The sequence below is a fragment of the Macaca mulatta genome, chromosome 2 (genome assembly GCF_049350105.2).
Source record: "Macaca mulatta isolate MMU2019108-1 chromosome 2, T2T-MMU8v2.0, whole genome shotgun sequence".
Taxonomy (NCBI): Eukaryota; Metazoa; Chordata; class Mammalia; order Primates; family Cercopithecidae; genus Macaca; species Macaca mulatta.
Genome location: NC_133407.1, coordinates 42,468,711 through 42,483,196, shown reverse-complemented (window position 1 = coordinate 42,483,196; position 14,486 = coordinate 42,468,711). Strand labels below are relative to the sequence as shown.

General features: G+C 44.1%; 1 protein-coding gene across 2 annotated transcripts in view; it reads left to right on the top strand.

Moving 5' to 3' along the window:
* The first annotated feature begins 541 nt into the window (after positions 1-541).
* RBP2 (retinol binding protein 2) overlaps positions 542-14,486 on the top strand; it is a 28,490-nt gene continuing 14,545 nt past the window's right edge. The window contains 3 exon segments of one of the 2 annotated variants that reach the window (NM_001194599.2): positions 542-573; positions 673-767; positions 5,053-5,176. In NM_001194599.2, coding sequence (NP_001181528.1) covers positions 5,104-5,176 — 73 coding nt within the window. In that variant the 5' untranslated portion in view covers positions 542-573; positions 673-767; positions 5,053-5,103. 2 annotated transcript variants of the gene reach the window in all.

Here is a 14,486-nt window from a genome sequence, read left to right as displayed (position 1 = left end):
TGGATTGACCACTCCCAGCTTACTATCTATTCTCAACTGTTGTAAGAGGGCGGGGGAAGGTTGGAGAGGACAAGGGGATTGCGAAGGGCCCCTTCTTGGACCAGAACAATTTGAGTCCTTATGGCCCTGGGAGGGATGAGGATTTGTGATCCCCCTGCTCTCCTGTTCTGCCTTCTTAAGAAGGGGCACAATTTACATGAAAAATTAAGACTAGACCCAGCCCTACCTAGTGACTGAGGGAACTCCAAGACATACTTTCCCCTGGGGCCTCCATGTGAGGACAAATTTAATGGAGCATCTAGTTCTCATACTGAGAACCTTCAATTAAGCTAGATGGGCAAGTCATGGGGCATTGCCCAGGAATGGAAACCTGTGTTTTAGCTGAGCAAACATCCAGCCAATGGCCCTTTGCCTGCTGAGGGAATGCCTTCTTACGTCAAGAGGAAGAAGAAAGCAGGACAGAGCTTGGCAAGCCTGGGTGGGCCTGGGCCTGGGCCAGGGAGAGACTGCTTGGCTGTAGGAAGCCAGCCCAGGAGCCCAGCTGCTGTAGTCAGATGCTCCCGAGGACAGCAGGTAAATTCCTGAGAGTCCTTGCTGTGCTCACTCTTAGCTGACTGATTTATCTCAGAACCAAGCTTCTAGGGAGATCTACCTCTGCACTTTTTCATGTAGTCTCCAGAAAGCTTCTTCTATCCTGGAAAGTTTGGTTATAGTTGATCATTTTCCTCAGTCTTAAAAGTTACCTGAAGAATTCCACAAGTACTTAGGTAAATAAATTCAGAAATGGAGTCACCCAGGCAACTGAGAAAATGCAACGTCCAGGTATGTGATTTGTGAGTGTGGTGGACAGAGTTGGGAGCCCTAGGACAGAACTTTTGAAATTGGGCTCTGCTACCAATTTTAAGATTGTGGTGTTCCTTAAATGGAAGGTGTAGGGGACAATAGTGGCTGAGTTATTGAGTAGCAATTGCTTTTTCTCATCCACTATCCCTCGCTTTTTCCCTCAATACCACCCCCAGTTCCTACACATGCATAGATATGAAACAGAAGAATATGCTGAAGCTGTGTTTTGTTGAGGGCCTAGGACAAGTCACACATTTACTAGGAGTTTGATCTGTTGCCCCCGTATCTAGTTACTATCTTGAAACAAATACATACTATGTGCCAGGACTCTGTTAAGAGCTTTTTGGTTTTTTGGTGTAGTTTAATTCTTACGATGACCCTGATTCTCAGAGAATGAATCCAAGACTCAGAAATGTTAGTGACCCCCAGCTAGGAAGCACTGAAACCTAGATTTAAAACTTGGTGTGGCTGACTCCAAACCTTAGGATTTTATTTTCCCTCTCTATTTATTTCCTCTTTGATTTCTCTTATTCTAAAAGAGTAGTTCTCAATTGTAGTCCTCAAGCAGCAGCAGCGGCACCCAGGACCTTATTTAAAAATGTAAATTCTTGGACCCTAACCTAAACCCATTAAGTCAGAAATTCTAGAGGTGGAGCCCAGCAATCTGTGTTCTAATAAGCCTCCAGATGATTCTAATGCTTGTTAGAGGTTGAGAACCTCTGCTCTATAAGGGTTAGTCTTTATTTAAAAAAAAAAAAAACAAACTAATATTTATCACAAACGTATAGTCAATCAGCAATTACAGTCTCCTTAGTACAAGTTTACTTCACATCATTCATGTATGTATAATACAGGATTTTAGTTTGAGTTTGTACTAAATTGCTTTTATATAAACAATCAACATAATTACACCTTTTTTATTAAGGTATAATTTGCATACAATAAGAAAGCACAGATCAAGGGGTAGATTTGAGTTTTACCTTTACCTGCTCTCCCTAGACCCACAAACACTGATCTATTGTCTATCACTGTAGATTAGGCTTGTTCTTTTCCAGAGTTTCATGTAAATGAAATTATATAGTATATGATCTTTTGTGTCAAGCTTCTTTCTCTCAGCATAATGTCTATGAGATTCATCTCTGTTGTTGTGTATATCAGGAGAGTGCTCCTTTTTACCGTCAAGTAGTATTTCATTGTGTGAATATACCACAATTTATTTATCCATCAACTCGTTGATGGAAGTCTGGGTTGTTTGCATATTGTGGCTATTATATCTGAAACTTTTTTTTTTTTTTTTGAGACGGAGTCTCGCTCTGTCGCCCAGGCTGGAGTGCAGTGGCCGGATCTCAGCTCACTGCAAGCTCCGCCTCCCGGGTTCACGCCATTCTCCTGCCTCAGCCTCCCGAGTAGCTGGGACTACAGGCGCCCGCCACCTCGCCCGGCTAGTTTTTTGTATTTTTTTAGTAGAGACGGAGTTTCACCGTGTTAGCCAGGATGATCTCGATCTCCCGACCTCGTGATCCGCCCGTCTCGGCCTCCCAAAGTGCTGAGATCACAGGCTTGAGCCACCGCGCCCGGCCCTGAAACTTTTTTATATCATTCAAGTACGAGAGTATATCTGAAACTAAGGTTATATGGTAAGAGTATATCTGAAACTCATGCTTGAATGATAGTTGACTGGGCTTAGTATTTTATTCAAATGTGTTTTCCCTCATTATTACAAGATATTGCTCCCTTTTCATATTCCATCAGAGTTGTTGAAAAGCCTAATATCGATCTCATTATTACATTGTTCTTTTTTATGTAATCTGTATGGTGGCCTTTGTTCTCTCTGGGAAATTTTAGAATTTTATTTTTATCTAAATTTGCATCACAGTGTGTTCTGTGTTACATATATTCTGGGTAATCTCCTTGACTGCATCTTCTATTTCACTAATTCTTTCTTAAGCTGTGTTTAATCAACTGTTTAATCCATCTATTACCTTTTTAATTTTAGTGATCATATTTTTAATAATGATTCTTTTTTAATTTTTAATGTTTTAAAAACATTATTTTATTCCTTTTTCATGTTTTCAGTGCTTTTTAATTTTCTTTATTCATTTTAAACATAATTATTTTATAGTCTGTATTTGACTTTATTAACTGAAACTCCTGGAAATCTAATTTCACTGCATGTTTCTTCTGATGATGCTCTTGGTGGGTTACAAAGAGCATCAGTTTGTGTGGGTTTGTCAGTGTGTGTTACAATTGTGGATTATGAGCTCATATTTGGCATGGCTTTATCACACAGAATTCTGGTTGATCTGGTTTTGAAGGTGTGTTCCTCTACACAACTTTTACATTTACTTCTTCCTGGCAGCCTTAAAGTGTTAACAAGCAATGACATTTATTATTTTAATATTTTAGTTAGCAGAAAGGATAAATTCAAACCCCAAACCAAAGTCAGAGCAGAACAGAACTTTTTTTTAACCTATGTAGATCCCATGCCAAATAGACAAACTTTTTTCTTGTCTGTCGCTGCAGATTTTGACTAATTTACACCCTCAGTGAGGGAGTAGCCCTTCAAGTGCTTGGCTTTATACAGGCATCTCAGTTTCAAATTTGCATCTTACACCAAAACTAATTCCTCCTCCCTCAATGCCCGTGAAACCCCAAACCCCTGGCTTAGTGCCATTAGCAACTCCTGTCTTGCCCCCAACCCCTTCCCCTACCAGGCCAGCTTCTCATTACACATTCTTACAGGTGAGGCCTATGGGCTACTCAGTTGCCAACAGGAGGGACAGTGGAGGCCCTGAAATTTGAGCCTGGGAGGGAATATCTACTTCTCCAGCCCATGAGGCTGAGTGCTCAGTCTACAGCAGCTTCTGGCTGGACCTCACAGGATGAATCTCCAAGGTTTCTTATCTGTCTTCTCCTTCCTCCCTCCATTCATTTTCCATTTGTGGTAGTTATTTCTTTCTCACCCCTTACCTTTCCCCATTGGCCTTTTGACAACAGCTGGGCCATTTTTCACTCTGTCTTCCTAACTCCAGTATATTTACTGAAAGATAAATGTGCTGTTTTATATCCCTCATACCACACACAGAGCCATTTACTTAGATTTCACAGCACAAGGATACATATATGAGAACCGCAGTGTCATCATCAAAATAGGTCTCACTTTGGGAATTCATGGTATGTCCATCTCAGCCCACACCTCCACTCTTCCCAGTCACTTCTCAGACACCACATCTTGGAATAGAGTGTCAGAGCAATAAACTAACCCATTTCCATTGGGACAGCCATTTGGAGAACATTCCTGAACCAAGGGTCCTTGTCCAGCTATGCCCCTACTTTGATCCAGGTGATTCTCAGCTTTCCCCTTGGGTCTTAAAGCAAAATCCCACTGACCCTCTGCCTCCATCTGGCCTCCCTCCAGGCTCAGCTTGCTTTTAGCAGAATCATGTTCCCTGAAAACACTTTTCTCATGTCTCACCCTGCTGTTTGGAAGTCCACAGGGCACCTTGCTTCCACAGGGAAGCAAGAGAGAATTGGGCTCTCAAGTCAGGCTCCAAACCTCTTTCAAAGCTGACCTAGCACACTGTTGAAGAAAAGGATTTGGAGCCCGACACATCTGAGTTTGAATCCTGGCTCAACCACTTACAAGTTGTGATTAGACATGTGATTTAACCTCCATGATCCTTTCTCATCTGTGAAATAAGGATGCTTAAACATAACTCACAGAGCTCTTGTAAGCTGAAACAAAATGAAGTATGAAAGCTCCCTGGAACAGAGTAGAGTAGAGCTCCATGGGTGTGAATTCTGTCTTTTCAGTTTCACCAGCCTTGCTACGAGTGCTGGATTCATGGCTGATAGACTTCAGGCTTGAGGCCTGGGTATTGGTGACCCATAGTACAAGCGGGGTAGACCCTGAATGTTTGTTTTCTTCCAGTACTGGATGAAATGTTCTGTGTGGGACAAGGGGCCCATGGGGGCCCAGCCAGCCAAAAATGAGCTGCTCTAGGGCCCTGCTTATGGTGCAGGTCACTGGGACACCCACGCCTGGCCATACCAGGACTTTGTTCCTGGGTTGCCTATAGTCTCGCTGAACTTTGCAAAGGAAAGTTCTTTTGAGTTGTGCTTCTGCCCTTTGAACCTGTTACCTTCAGAGTCATAAACCTGGTCCACTAGGCTATAAAAGCAGCTCCTTCCAACACATTCTCCCTGCAGCCTGCTCCTTGCCATCCACCACACACCCTCACTGAACCAGAGGACACCACCATGACAAGGGACCAGAATGGAACCTGGGAGATGGAGAGTAATGAAAACTTTGAGGGCTACATGAAGGCTCTGGGTAAGGAGGAGACTGGGGATGGGGAAGGAAGCTGTTGTTGGGAGTACTGTGGTCTGGCCCTCCAGACAGTGCTGCTATGGAGTTCAACAGACCTGTGTGCAAATCCTCATGCCTCATGTACAGCTGTGCAATATTAGGCAGATCATAGAAATTCTCTGAGACTCAGTTTTCTCATCTGGAAACTGGGAATAATGATAAATGAGATTATGTCTAGGATGCCTTAGCACAGTGCCTGGCCCACAGAAAACATACACTGAATGTGTATGTCAGGAGGATACACACACACGGAGTAAAGCCAAACTTGAGAGGATAACCCAGTTGCTCCCCTGCCTTGTGACTACCATCTCTTTGATAACCACTTGGACCTGATATTATCCACCAATGACCCCTGCATTGTTCTTTTATCAGTTTTGTAATGGGGAAGCAGAAAAGAAATAGCTAGCAAATCTCTCAACCTAGGGAAAATCAAGCTCATGGAAGGCAAGAGAGGCTTTTGTCAGATAGCACAAACAACCCACTGCTTATATAACTTCTGAACTGGGTTCCAGGCCAAGAGCTACCAATTGGTGCGTGCCCTGAGTTCACCACAGGGTGGGTTCCCTGTGGAACTGGCAGAAAACACATAGCCCTGCCCAGCCTACAGGTTCTGCCTGGAACTAGAGTGAGTGGGTCCCCAGAGGGGAGCTCACAGTTGCTGGGTGGCTCCTGTGCTCCAGGTGCTGAGCAAGGGGCTTTGGCTGCCTGTCCTTATTCCATCCCTCAGCAGCCTCTTTATCACCTCTTCTAGCTTTAAAGTTCTCCACATATGGGGTTACTTCGCTAGAACGTCCTCCACATGTAGAATGAGAGAAATGGCAGTGGGTGGAGTTAGAGGCACAATAATAACTTGGATATGACAGTGGGAGGTCTCTCCAAGAGTGGAAATCATGAGTTTTTTGGTGTGGTAAACTTCTAGCTTGAAAATGTCCACCATGTCAGTGAACAAGGAAAGCTGTGATATGTTTCATATTTGTGGAACTAAGCTCTTTCTTCATGTTCTCTTTTTGTTTGTTTGTTTGTTTGTTTGTTTTTCATTTATTTATTTTGGAGATGGAGTCTCACTCTGTCACCCAGGCTGGAGTACAGTGGCACGATCTCAGCTCACTGCAAGCTCCGCCTTCCGGGTTCACGCCATTCTCCTGCTTCAGCCTCCCGAGTAGCTGGGACTACAGGCGCCCACCACCACGCCTGGCTAATTTTTTGTATTTTTAATAGAGACAGGGTTTCACCGTGTTAGCCAGGATGGTCTCGATCTCCTGACCTCGTGATCCGCCAGCCTTGGTCTCCCAAAGTGCTGGGATTACAGACATGAGCCACCGTGCCTGGCCTCTTCATGTTCTTTACACTGGTTTCTAACACTGAATAGCTTTCCTTTTCATTCTGGTTAGCAGGATTTTTACATCAACATAGTTGGTGGGAGGAAGAAAGAGGCAAAAATCCTCCTACCAGAGCCCCAGCCTCAACTCTGTTGCACCTGTGTTTTTTAGTACCAGGAGTGGCCAATAGAAATGGGATTCTGATTCTACACATGGGTAAATGGATTGGAGCATAGCTTGGAACTAGAATTCTGAACAAGATTATACAGATGGGGAAACCAAAGCAGAAGGGTCAACATAGCTGGGACGAGAGTCCAGGGCTTGCTCTGGGACCTTGAACTAGTTTTTTTAACCTTTTGGAACCTCGGTTTCCTCATCTGGCAAATAGAGATAATAGCCCCAGCCTTTCCTGTCCCTCCAGATGATATTGGATGTAGTTGTCGTTTTGAGCAATTAAAAGTACTTTAACAAGGGTTATTTGGAAGTTTCAAGGTTTCAAGAGTATGCTGAATAAGCCAGAGTCAAGTAATATAATTAGAAAGAAACCTTGTGTCTTTTGCTGCTTATGCTTAAATAATGAAAAGTCCTATGATGACTTAGATTTAAAAGCTAGGCTCTGTTTAGTTTATGGCTCTGCAGAGTGGACCCCTAAAGCCCACCTCTCTAGGCTTAAGGTGAGAAGCAAACATTCCTACCACTCCCTTTCTCCTCCTGGGGGTTGGGAGGATGCAGAGTACACCATCACCTCTCTCCAAGAAATCCTGCCTCTAACAACACCTCTAACAACTTCCTCTGAACTCTTTTCACACCAACTTACACCTTGAATGTGAGTGAGGGGCTCACAAGTTGTGAATGTGATATTTGAATGTCTTCATCATTGAGGTTTCAGATTGGACTTTGTAATTCTACTTGGTATGAAATATCTATTGTCTCTTAAAGCTTTAGCCAAAACTTCCAATTTAACATCACATTACGTTGATTTCACTCTAATGAGCAAGTCGTTTGATCTCTTTGTCCCATGATCTCTGCAGTGTAGAGTATTAGGCTGACACTCCACTGGTTAAGATTAATACCATACGTATTGAGGTGGGATCCCTTGTCCTTCTCAACCTGCCATGGGAACACGGGTGGGGCAGTCATGGCAGTGACTGAAGACAGGTCTCAGGTGGCTCAGCTAGAAGCAGGTGAGGTAGAGCTGCCCCTTCAATCTAACCTGCTAAAAGCAGCCCAACAGATCTCAACAGTTTCCTCCACACCCAGGACATGAGGCAGGTTGCTTTCCCAACACTGAGATGTCAACGAAGCTTGCCTTCCTTACCCTTTTGAGCAGTGAGACCCTTAGCATTTGGGAAGAGTATGTGTAGACATCCCCAGATGTGTGACTATTGTTAAGGATGATGCCCATTCCCTGTCTAAGAATCATTGATTTCTAATACTTTAACCCCTAGCACTAGAGAGTTTGCTTTTTCTGTGGGCCTAGTTGTTGGTTCAGTAAGGAAAGAGCAACTCTACTGAGACGTGGGGTTGGGCAGTAAACTGGCTTTGTCACTAACCCAGTGACTCACTCTACACACTGGCCTCCCAACATGACTCAGCCACCAGCCTCAGCAAAGTAACACACCATGGCAACCTTTGGTTTTGCCACAAATGATGTCATTAAGAGTTCAAAAGGTGAGTGAGCCAAAGGTCAGTGGTACTTCCTCTCCTGCCTTCTTAGGCACCTGGTGTTTCTCACCCCAGACTCTTTCTTGACAGTGGGGAAACCAGCTGGTGAACTCCTTTGCCCTGAGGAATTTGTCACGTCCTGAAGTCAGTCCTCCTTCAGGTCAGATCAGGGGATGAAGGAGTGGGAGGGGTGGTCTTCATTTTAAAGGGGAGACCAAGGAGGACAGACATAACGAGGTCTCCGTAATGTGAAAGAATACTGGGAGAGAGTTCGTTAACTCTGCCCAGGTGGGAATCATTCAACTTCTCTATCAAAGCTTTAGAAGGTGCCTTGGATGCCAGGGACTGTGCCATCTGAAGCAGAACCAACCCTGGAATCTGTTCTCAAGCAGTCACGTTACAGCCATGCACAAATGGTATTCCTGTTTTTTATTACTGTTTGATGAATCACCCCCAAAATGTAGTGGTTTGAAACAACCACAGTCATTTAATTATTATTTCTCATGGTTCTGGGGGCTGACTGGGTTCATCCCGATGGTTCCTGCTCAAAGGCTCTCATTTGGTTGCAATTGGACAGCACCTGGGACTGGAGCCATCTCAGGCTTCCTCACTCATATGCACGTCTGGCAGTTGGTGCTGGCTGACAGATGAGACCTTAACTTGGCTTCAACATCTACATGTGGTCTCCCCAAGTGACCTGGGTTTCTTCACAGCATGCAGGCTGTGTCCAAAGAGAAGAGATACAAGCTGCATGGCCTTTTATGACCCAGCTTCAGAAGCTACCAGGTACCACTTCTACCATATTCTATTGGTTGAAGTGGTACAAGCCTGCCTGCATTCAAAGAAAAAGGACATAGACCCCACCTCTCAGTGGGATGAATGTCAAGATTGCATTGTAAGAACAGCATGTAGGATGAGAGGTGTTATTGCAGCCATTTAAGAAAATATAATCTGCCACAGATGGGCCAGTTGAGATTCTATGCCTTGGGCTCAAAGGGGCTATGGAATCAAAAGAACAATAGTTACAAGAAGTGTGTGCATGGTGGTGAAAGGAGCCACAGTACATGGAGTCAGTGAAGGCTTCCTGAGTACTTTTTGGTGGGGTTTTGAAAGAAGAGCAGGAGTTATCCATGTGGAGATGGAGTCAAGCATAGCCCCAATGGGCATGTGCACAGGCACGGGCCTGGGACACCAGAAGGCGTTGTATTACCAGAGGGTGAAGTTCAAGGAGGAGGCCAAAGAAGAGTCTGGAAAAGCAACAGGCTCTTTAAGTCAGTGTGCTACACATGAACTTCACCTTACAAGGAGAGGTCTAGGAAGAAATTGTATGCAGAGGAGAGAGATGCTATCAATTCTCACTCTAACAGAGACAGAGTGAATAGACCAGCAGACTGTCGGAGAACTCAAGAGGTTGTTACAATGACCCTGGGAAGGTGTTGAGAGCAGCACCCAGAAAGGGTGAACAGGGAGATGTCCAGAGCAGGAAATAGGCTGGATTTGGTGACTAGAGGAGCAAGAGTCAGGGAGGAGTCAGCCTAGAAAATGAAAAACCATCACATAACTTTAACCAGTGAAGATGGGGAAGCATGTGTCCAAAAACTGGATAATGTTAAATTGATACATCTTTTAGGAAATTTTTATGCCATAAATTGTAACTATTTGGGGAAAACCCATTATTTTCTTAATTCACAAATGCAGATGAGGATTGTCTTCTATGAAGAACATCCTTTTCCTTTAAATTGACATGCACAGACTTAAAAGTGCCGTGGCTATCACAATCAGTTCTAGTGGGTCTCTGAAAGCTCCACCAGGAAGGGAAAGCCCTGAGAGGCTGAAGTCAGACAGCTCCCATCTAGGTGGTTTCTGCCAGAAAATATTTCTGGAGTATGTGCCATGTGCAAAATCTCATCCTGACCATTTAAGAGCCTGCAATCTAGCATGACGGGTGAGCACATGCACAAATTATTCTCATACCATGATATGCATCACACTAGAGCTTTAAATACCTTTCTTCATTTTAGTGAATTCAGTTTTCAACAAATGTATCGAGCACCTATGACACATCAGGAAGCGCTCTAGGCACTGGCGGTGTAGTGGGAAATGAGGAGACAAGTTTCCGGCCGACATGGAGTTTACATACTAGTGAGGAGACAGAAAGTAAACAAATAGTTTAAGGTTATTTTGGGTAGTGGTGAGTGCTGGGAGGAAAATTAAAAGAATAATGGAGTGGAGTGTGGTTGGTGGTCAGGGAAGGCTTGAAGGGGTGACAGTGGAGCCCGGGTTTGAATGCTGACAAGTGTTATTCTGAACACAGGGAACAGCAAGTGTGAAGGTTTTGGGTGTACTCAAGAACACGAAGCCAGGTGTGATGGCTCACGCCTGTAATCCCAACACTTTCGAAGGCCAAGGCAAGAGGGTGACATGAGGCCAGGAGTTCATGATGAGCCTAGGCAACATAGTGAGACTTCTGTCTCTACAAAAAATAGAACATAAAAAAATTAGCCAGGCGTGGAAGCACGTGCCTGTGGTCCTAACTACTCAGGAGGCTGAGGGGGGAGAATCACTTGGGCCCAAGGGTTTGAGAAAGCTGGTGCGTTGGGAGTTGGAAGTGTGTGAGCCAGAAGGGTTGTGGGTACGGTGGGGGAGTGAGAGTAGAAAAGTAGGCAGAAGGCAAAGTACACACCAGCCTTCTGCTGGGAAGAAAAATTGATCCTCTTTGTATTCTTTAAGGATCACTATGGCCACAGCATGGAAAATGAATCATAGGAGGGCAAGATTGCAAGCAGAGAAGCCGAGAGACCCATTAGGAGGCTGCAATGTTGTCCAGGCAGGAAATGACCGTGGCTTGGGCTACAGCAGTGCCTGTGGAGCTGGAGAAAAGAGGACGGATTCAGCTTATATTTTGGAGATAAAGCTCACAGGGTTTGCAGATGAATATGAAGTGAGAGGAAATGATAGAAATGAATTTGGGTCCCAGACTTAGGCCTGAATAACTGGGCAGATGACAATCCCATTACCCGAAATGGGGAAGTCACCAGGAGGAGTGAGTTTTGGTGGGGAGGGACCAGGCTGGGGTGGTGGGGGAGCATGCATTAAGAATTCTGGTTTGCATATTTTGGTTTCAGATATCTGTTACACATTCAAATGGAGTATTAAAATTGGCACTTTGATATGGGATATAGAGCTCAGGATACAGTCAGAGGTAAATACAGAAGAAATGCTTTCCATTTTATGGGGTGAGGAATCCAGAGAAGTGGAGAGACTCGTCCATGGCCACGTGTGGTTAAGAAATGATGGAGCCTAAGACAGGAGCCCAGGCTATCTGCTTCTAACACCCACAGCCCTTTTTTCAACACTGTTCTTGGTGCAGGTATGAAACATGGAGGTAGGGAAGAAAGAGCTTCACTGTGAACAAGGTATGTCCAAATGAAGGCATCCAAAGTAAATAGGCAGGACCCTCAGAAACATTGCAAGAGAATCACTCAGAGTCCCTGGGTGAAAATGAGTAGGTAGGTAGATGATTGATTGATTGATTGATTGATTGATAGATAGATAGATAGATAGATAATAGATGTCTGATGCTCCAATGAAGAATTTGTTTCATAAAATCTGGATTCCTGATGGTGCTCACAAGTCAATGAAGGTATACACCTTGCCAAAGTCTCTACTTGAACCATATGGTACCTAGTAGGACTTTCAAAGGGGAAATGCTGAGGGATGGAGAAAGCCTAGGTAATGATAGGTGTTATCCCTTTGTACAGGTCTCCCCTTGCATGTGTTGGCATCACCTCCACCCTAATGTCCATCCCAGTAAGTATGCAGTAGACTAAGAATGGAGAGGAGAAACTGTGCATAAGGAGCAGGGAGGCACACCAGGGTCTCCAGCTTGCCCCCAGTGCCTAGAAGGAAGTGAGAGGAGGAAGCAGGCAGGGATCTCATCTAATTCCTTTCTAAATGTGTTCTCTGGAGCAGGAAGTGGCGTGGAAAAAAGGAGAAAATTGTTCTTACACTCTGCTTCTCACAATTGCCTAAGAGTGCCAATGATTTGAGAATTAAGGAGTCCAGGTTTGAAGCCCATCAAAGCTGCACTTTGAATGGTTCTCAGATTTCATATGATGAATACTTGTACCTCTCTGCTCTTTAATTTACAAAGAGCACCTGCCCTTTTCGCCTGCAACTTTAGCTTTTTTCACAAGAGCATTACACAGCATTTTAATGTTGAGTAGCATACTCATATTTCACCTTTATGGCTTGTATTGTTCAAAATGCAGTTATGAAAAGGATGCTTTAATAAAGTCACGTCAGTGTTGTTTTTTTCCTTCTGCAGCAGCTAAAAGCCATATATATTATTCAGAAATAGCTTGCCTTTGGACCTTTCCTTCTGAGATAGAAATTCATTTCACCTGGCTATAAATCAGACTCAGAGATACCCTTAATCCAGAAAAGGAGATAAAACATGCTTGATAACCCTGGTGTTAAAATACCATACCAGGAAAATAATTTTCTCTGCAAAGTACGAAGAGGAAGTGTTTTTATAATCTGTCTGTGTGTGTGTCTGTGTGTGTGTCTGTGTGTGTGTGTGTGTGTGTTCTACAACCACAGTTAAACCCTTTTGATTAGAAATATCAGGAGTCCGCCAACAGAACATTTGGCTAACTTCCCTGGGGCAGAGCAGAGGCGACATGATTTACTGGGTTGTGCAAACACTGAATGGTGGCAAAGAGGCCAAGCCATTTTTCAGTCCAGAAGAGAAGTGATGCTTAATTCCATTTGCATAGTCTTCAAATAAGATTCCCCCGGCAGTGGTCAGAAAGATTGACTAGGGATGGTGTTTCCAGGACAAACCAGTTCTGTCGGCAATAGATATTTTTAGCTGTGATCTACCTTTCTATGCAACCAGGGACAAGCAATACTTTTTATTGGGGAGGGGGGCGTTAGTTGTAAATGACAAGGGACAAGCAATACTTTTTATTGGGGAGGGGGGCGTTAGTTGTAAATGACAAGGGACAAGCAATACTTTTTATTGGGGAGGGGGGCGTTAGTTGTAAATGACAACAGAATGTGTTTGTAAAGAAATCGTCAGGAATGCTATCCTAACTGGGTAGCTCTGAGCCCACCACTTAAATTCTCAGGGCCTCAGTTTCCACATCCATTGAGTGGAAATAGACTTGCTCTCAGAGGAACACTTCAGTTCTAAATTTCTCTGTAGATTTTCAATTATTCCTTAGTGGTTTTACCTAGAGCCTTCCCCTGTGTTTCATCTGGTTAACAGATGATCTATGGTTTTTCTTTCCCCATCTCCTAACTATTGTTCCAGAAGTATGGTTTAGCACAGCTCAGACCTTAGCACAAAGGGCTGGAGAAGGAGCTGAAGTTGGTTCTACCCATCACCAGACTATAGAGTGAGGAAACTGATCCACACAGAGAAAAGTGTCGCCAGGCTAGATTAAATGCCTATAGGACAGACCCCCTTATGACAGGAATGGAGTGTATCAGCCACCATTCCCACTTTTCCTGCAGAGTCCAAGTCCCTTGCAAAACAAGGAGTGCAGACAGCTATGGAGATGCATAAATATGAGCAAAACTTTCACTCTGGACTGAATGCTGACTTGGTCCCTACTTGACCCAAACAGTAAGGCCAAGAGTGGATGGCAATGTGTGCACTGAATACTGACAAACTACTTGGTACTATGTAAAGCATTTTACCATTATTTTTACTGAATCTACACTATAAATAGTCCTTTGAAGTGAGCATTCTTTTCCTCATTTTCCTGCAAAGGAAAAGTGATTTCTCCAAGGTCACACAGCTAGCTGGGAAATAAGAGATAGGATTGTACCTGCATCTGCCCCTTACCCTTACTCGTTTATACCACAGATCTCAACTTTAGCATGCACATGATCACTTGGAAGACTTGTAAGGACAAGCAGAGTCTGGCCAACAGAGCTCCTATTTAAGAGGTCTAGCGTGGGCCCCAGATTTTGCATTTCTTTTATTTTTATTTATATTTATTTATTTAGAGACAGGGTCTTGCTCTGTCACCCAGGCTGGAGTGCCATGGCACAGAACCTGCATTTCTAACAGGTTCCCAGGTGCTAATGCTGCTGCCAGCCCAGGAACCTCACTTTGATAATCACTGTCCTGGCCCTTACTGCCTCCATTAACTAATCCATAGTATTTCTTGAGTACCTACTATGTGCCCAGCTCAAGACTCTATGGTGTGGTGGGGTGGGGAACACAGAGCAAGAAGATGGCATTGTCCTTGTCCTCATAGAGGTGAGACTGCCAGAAA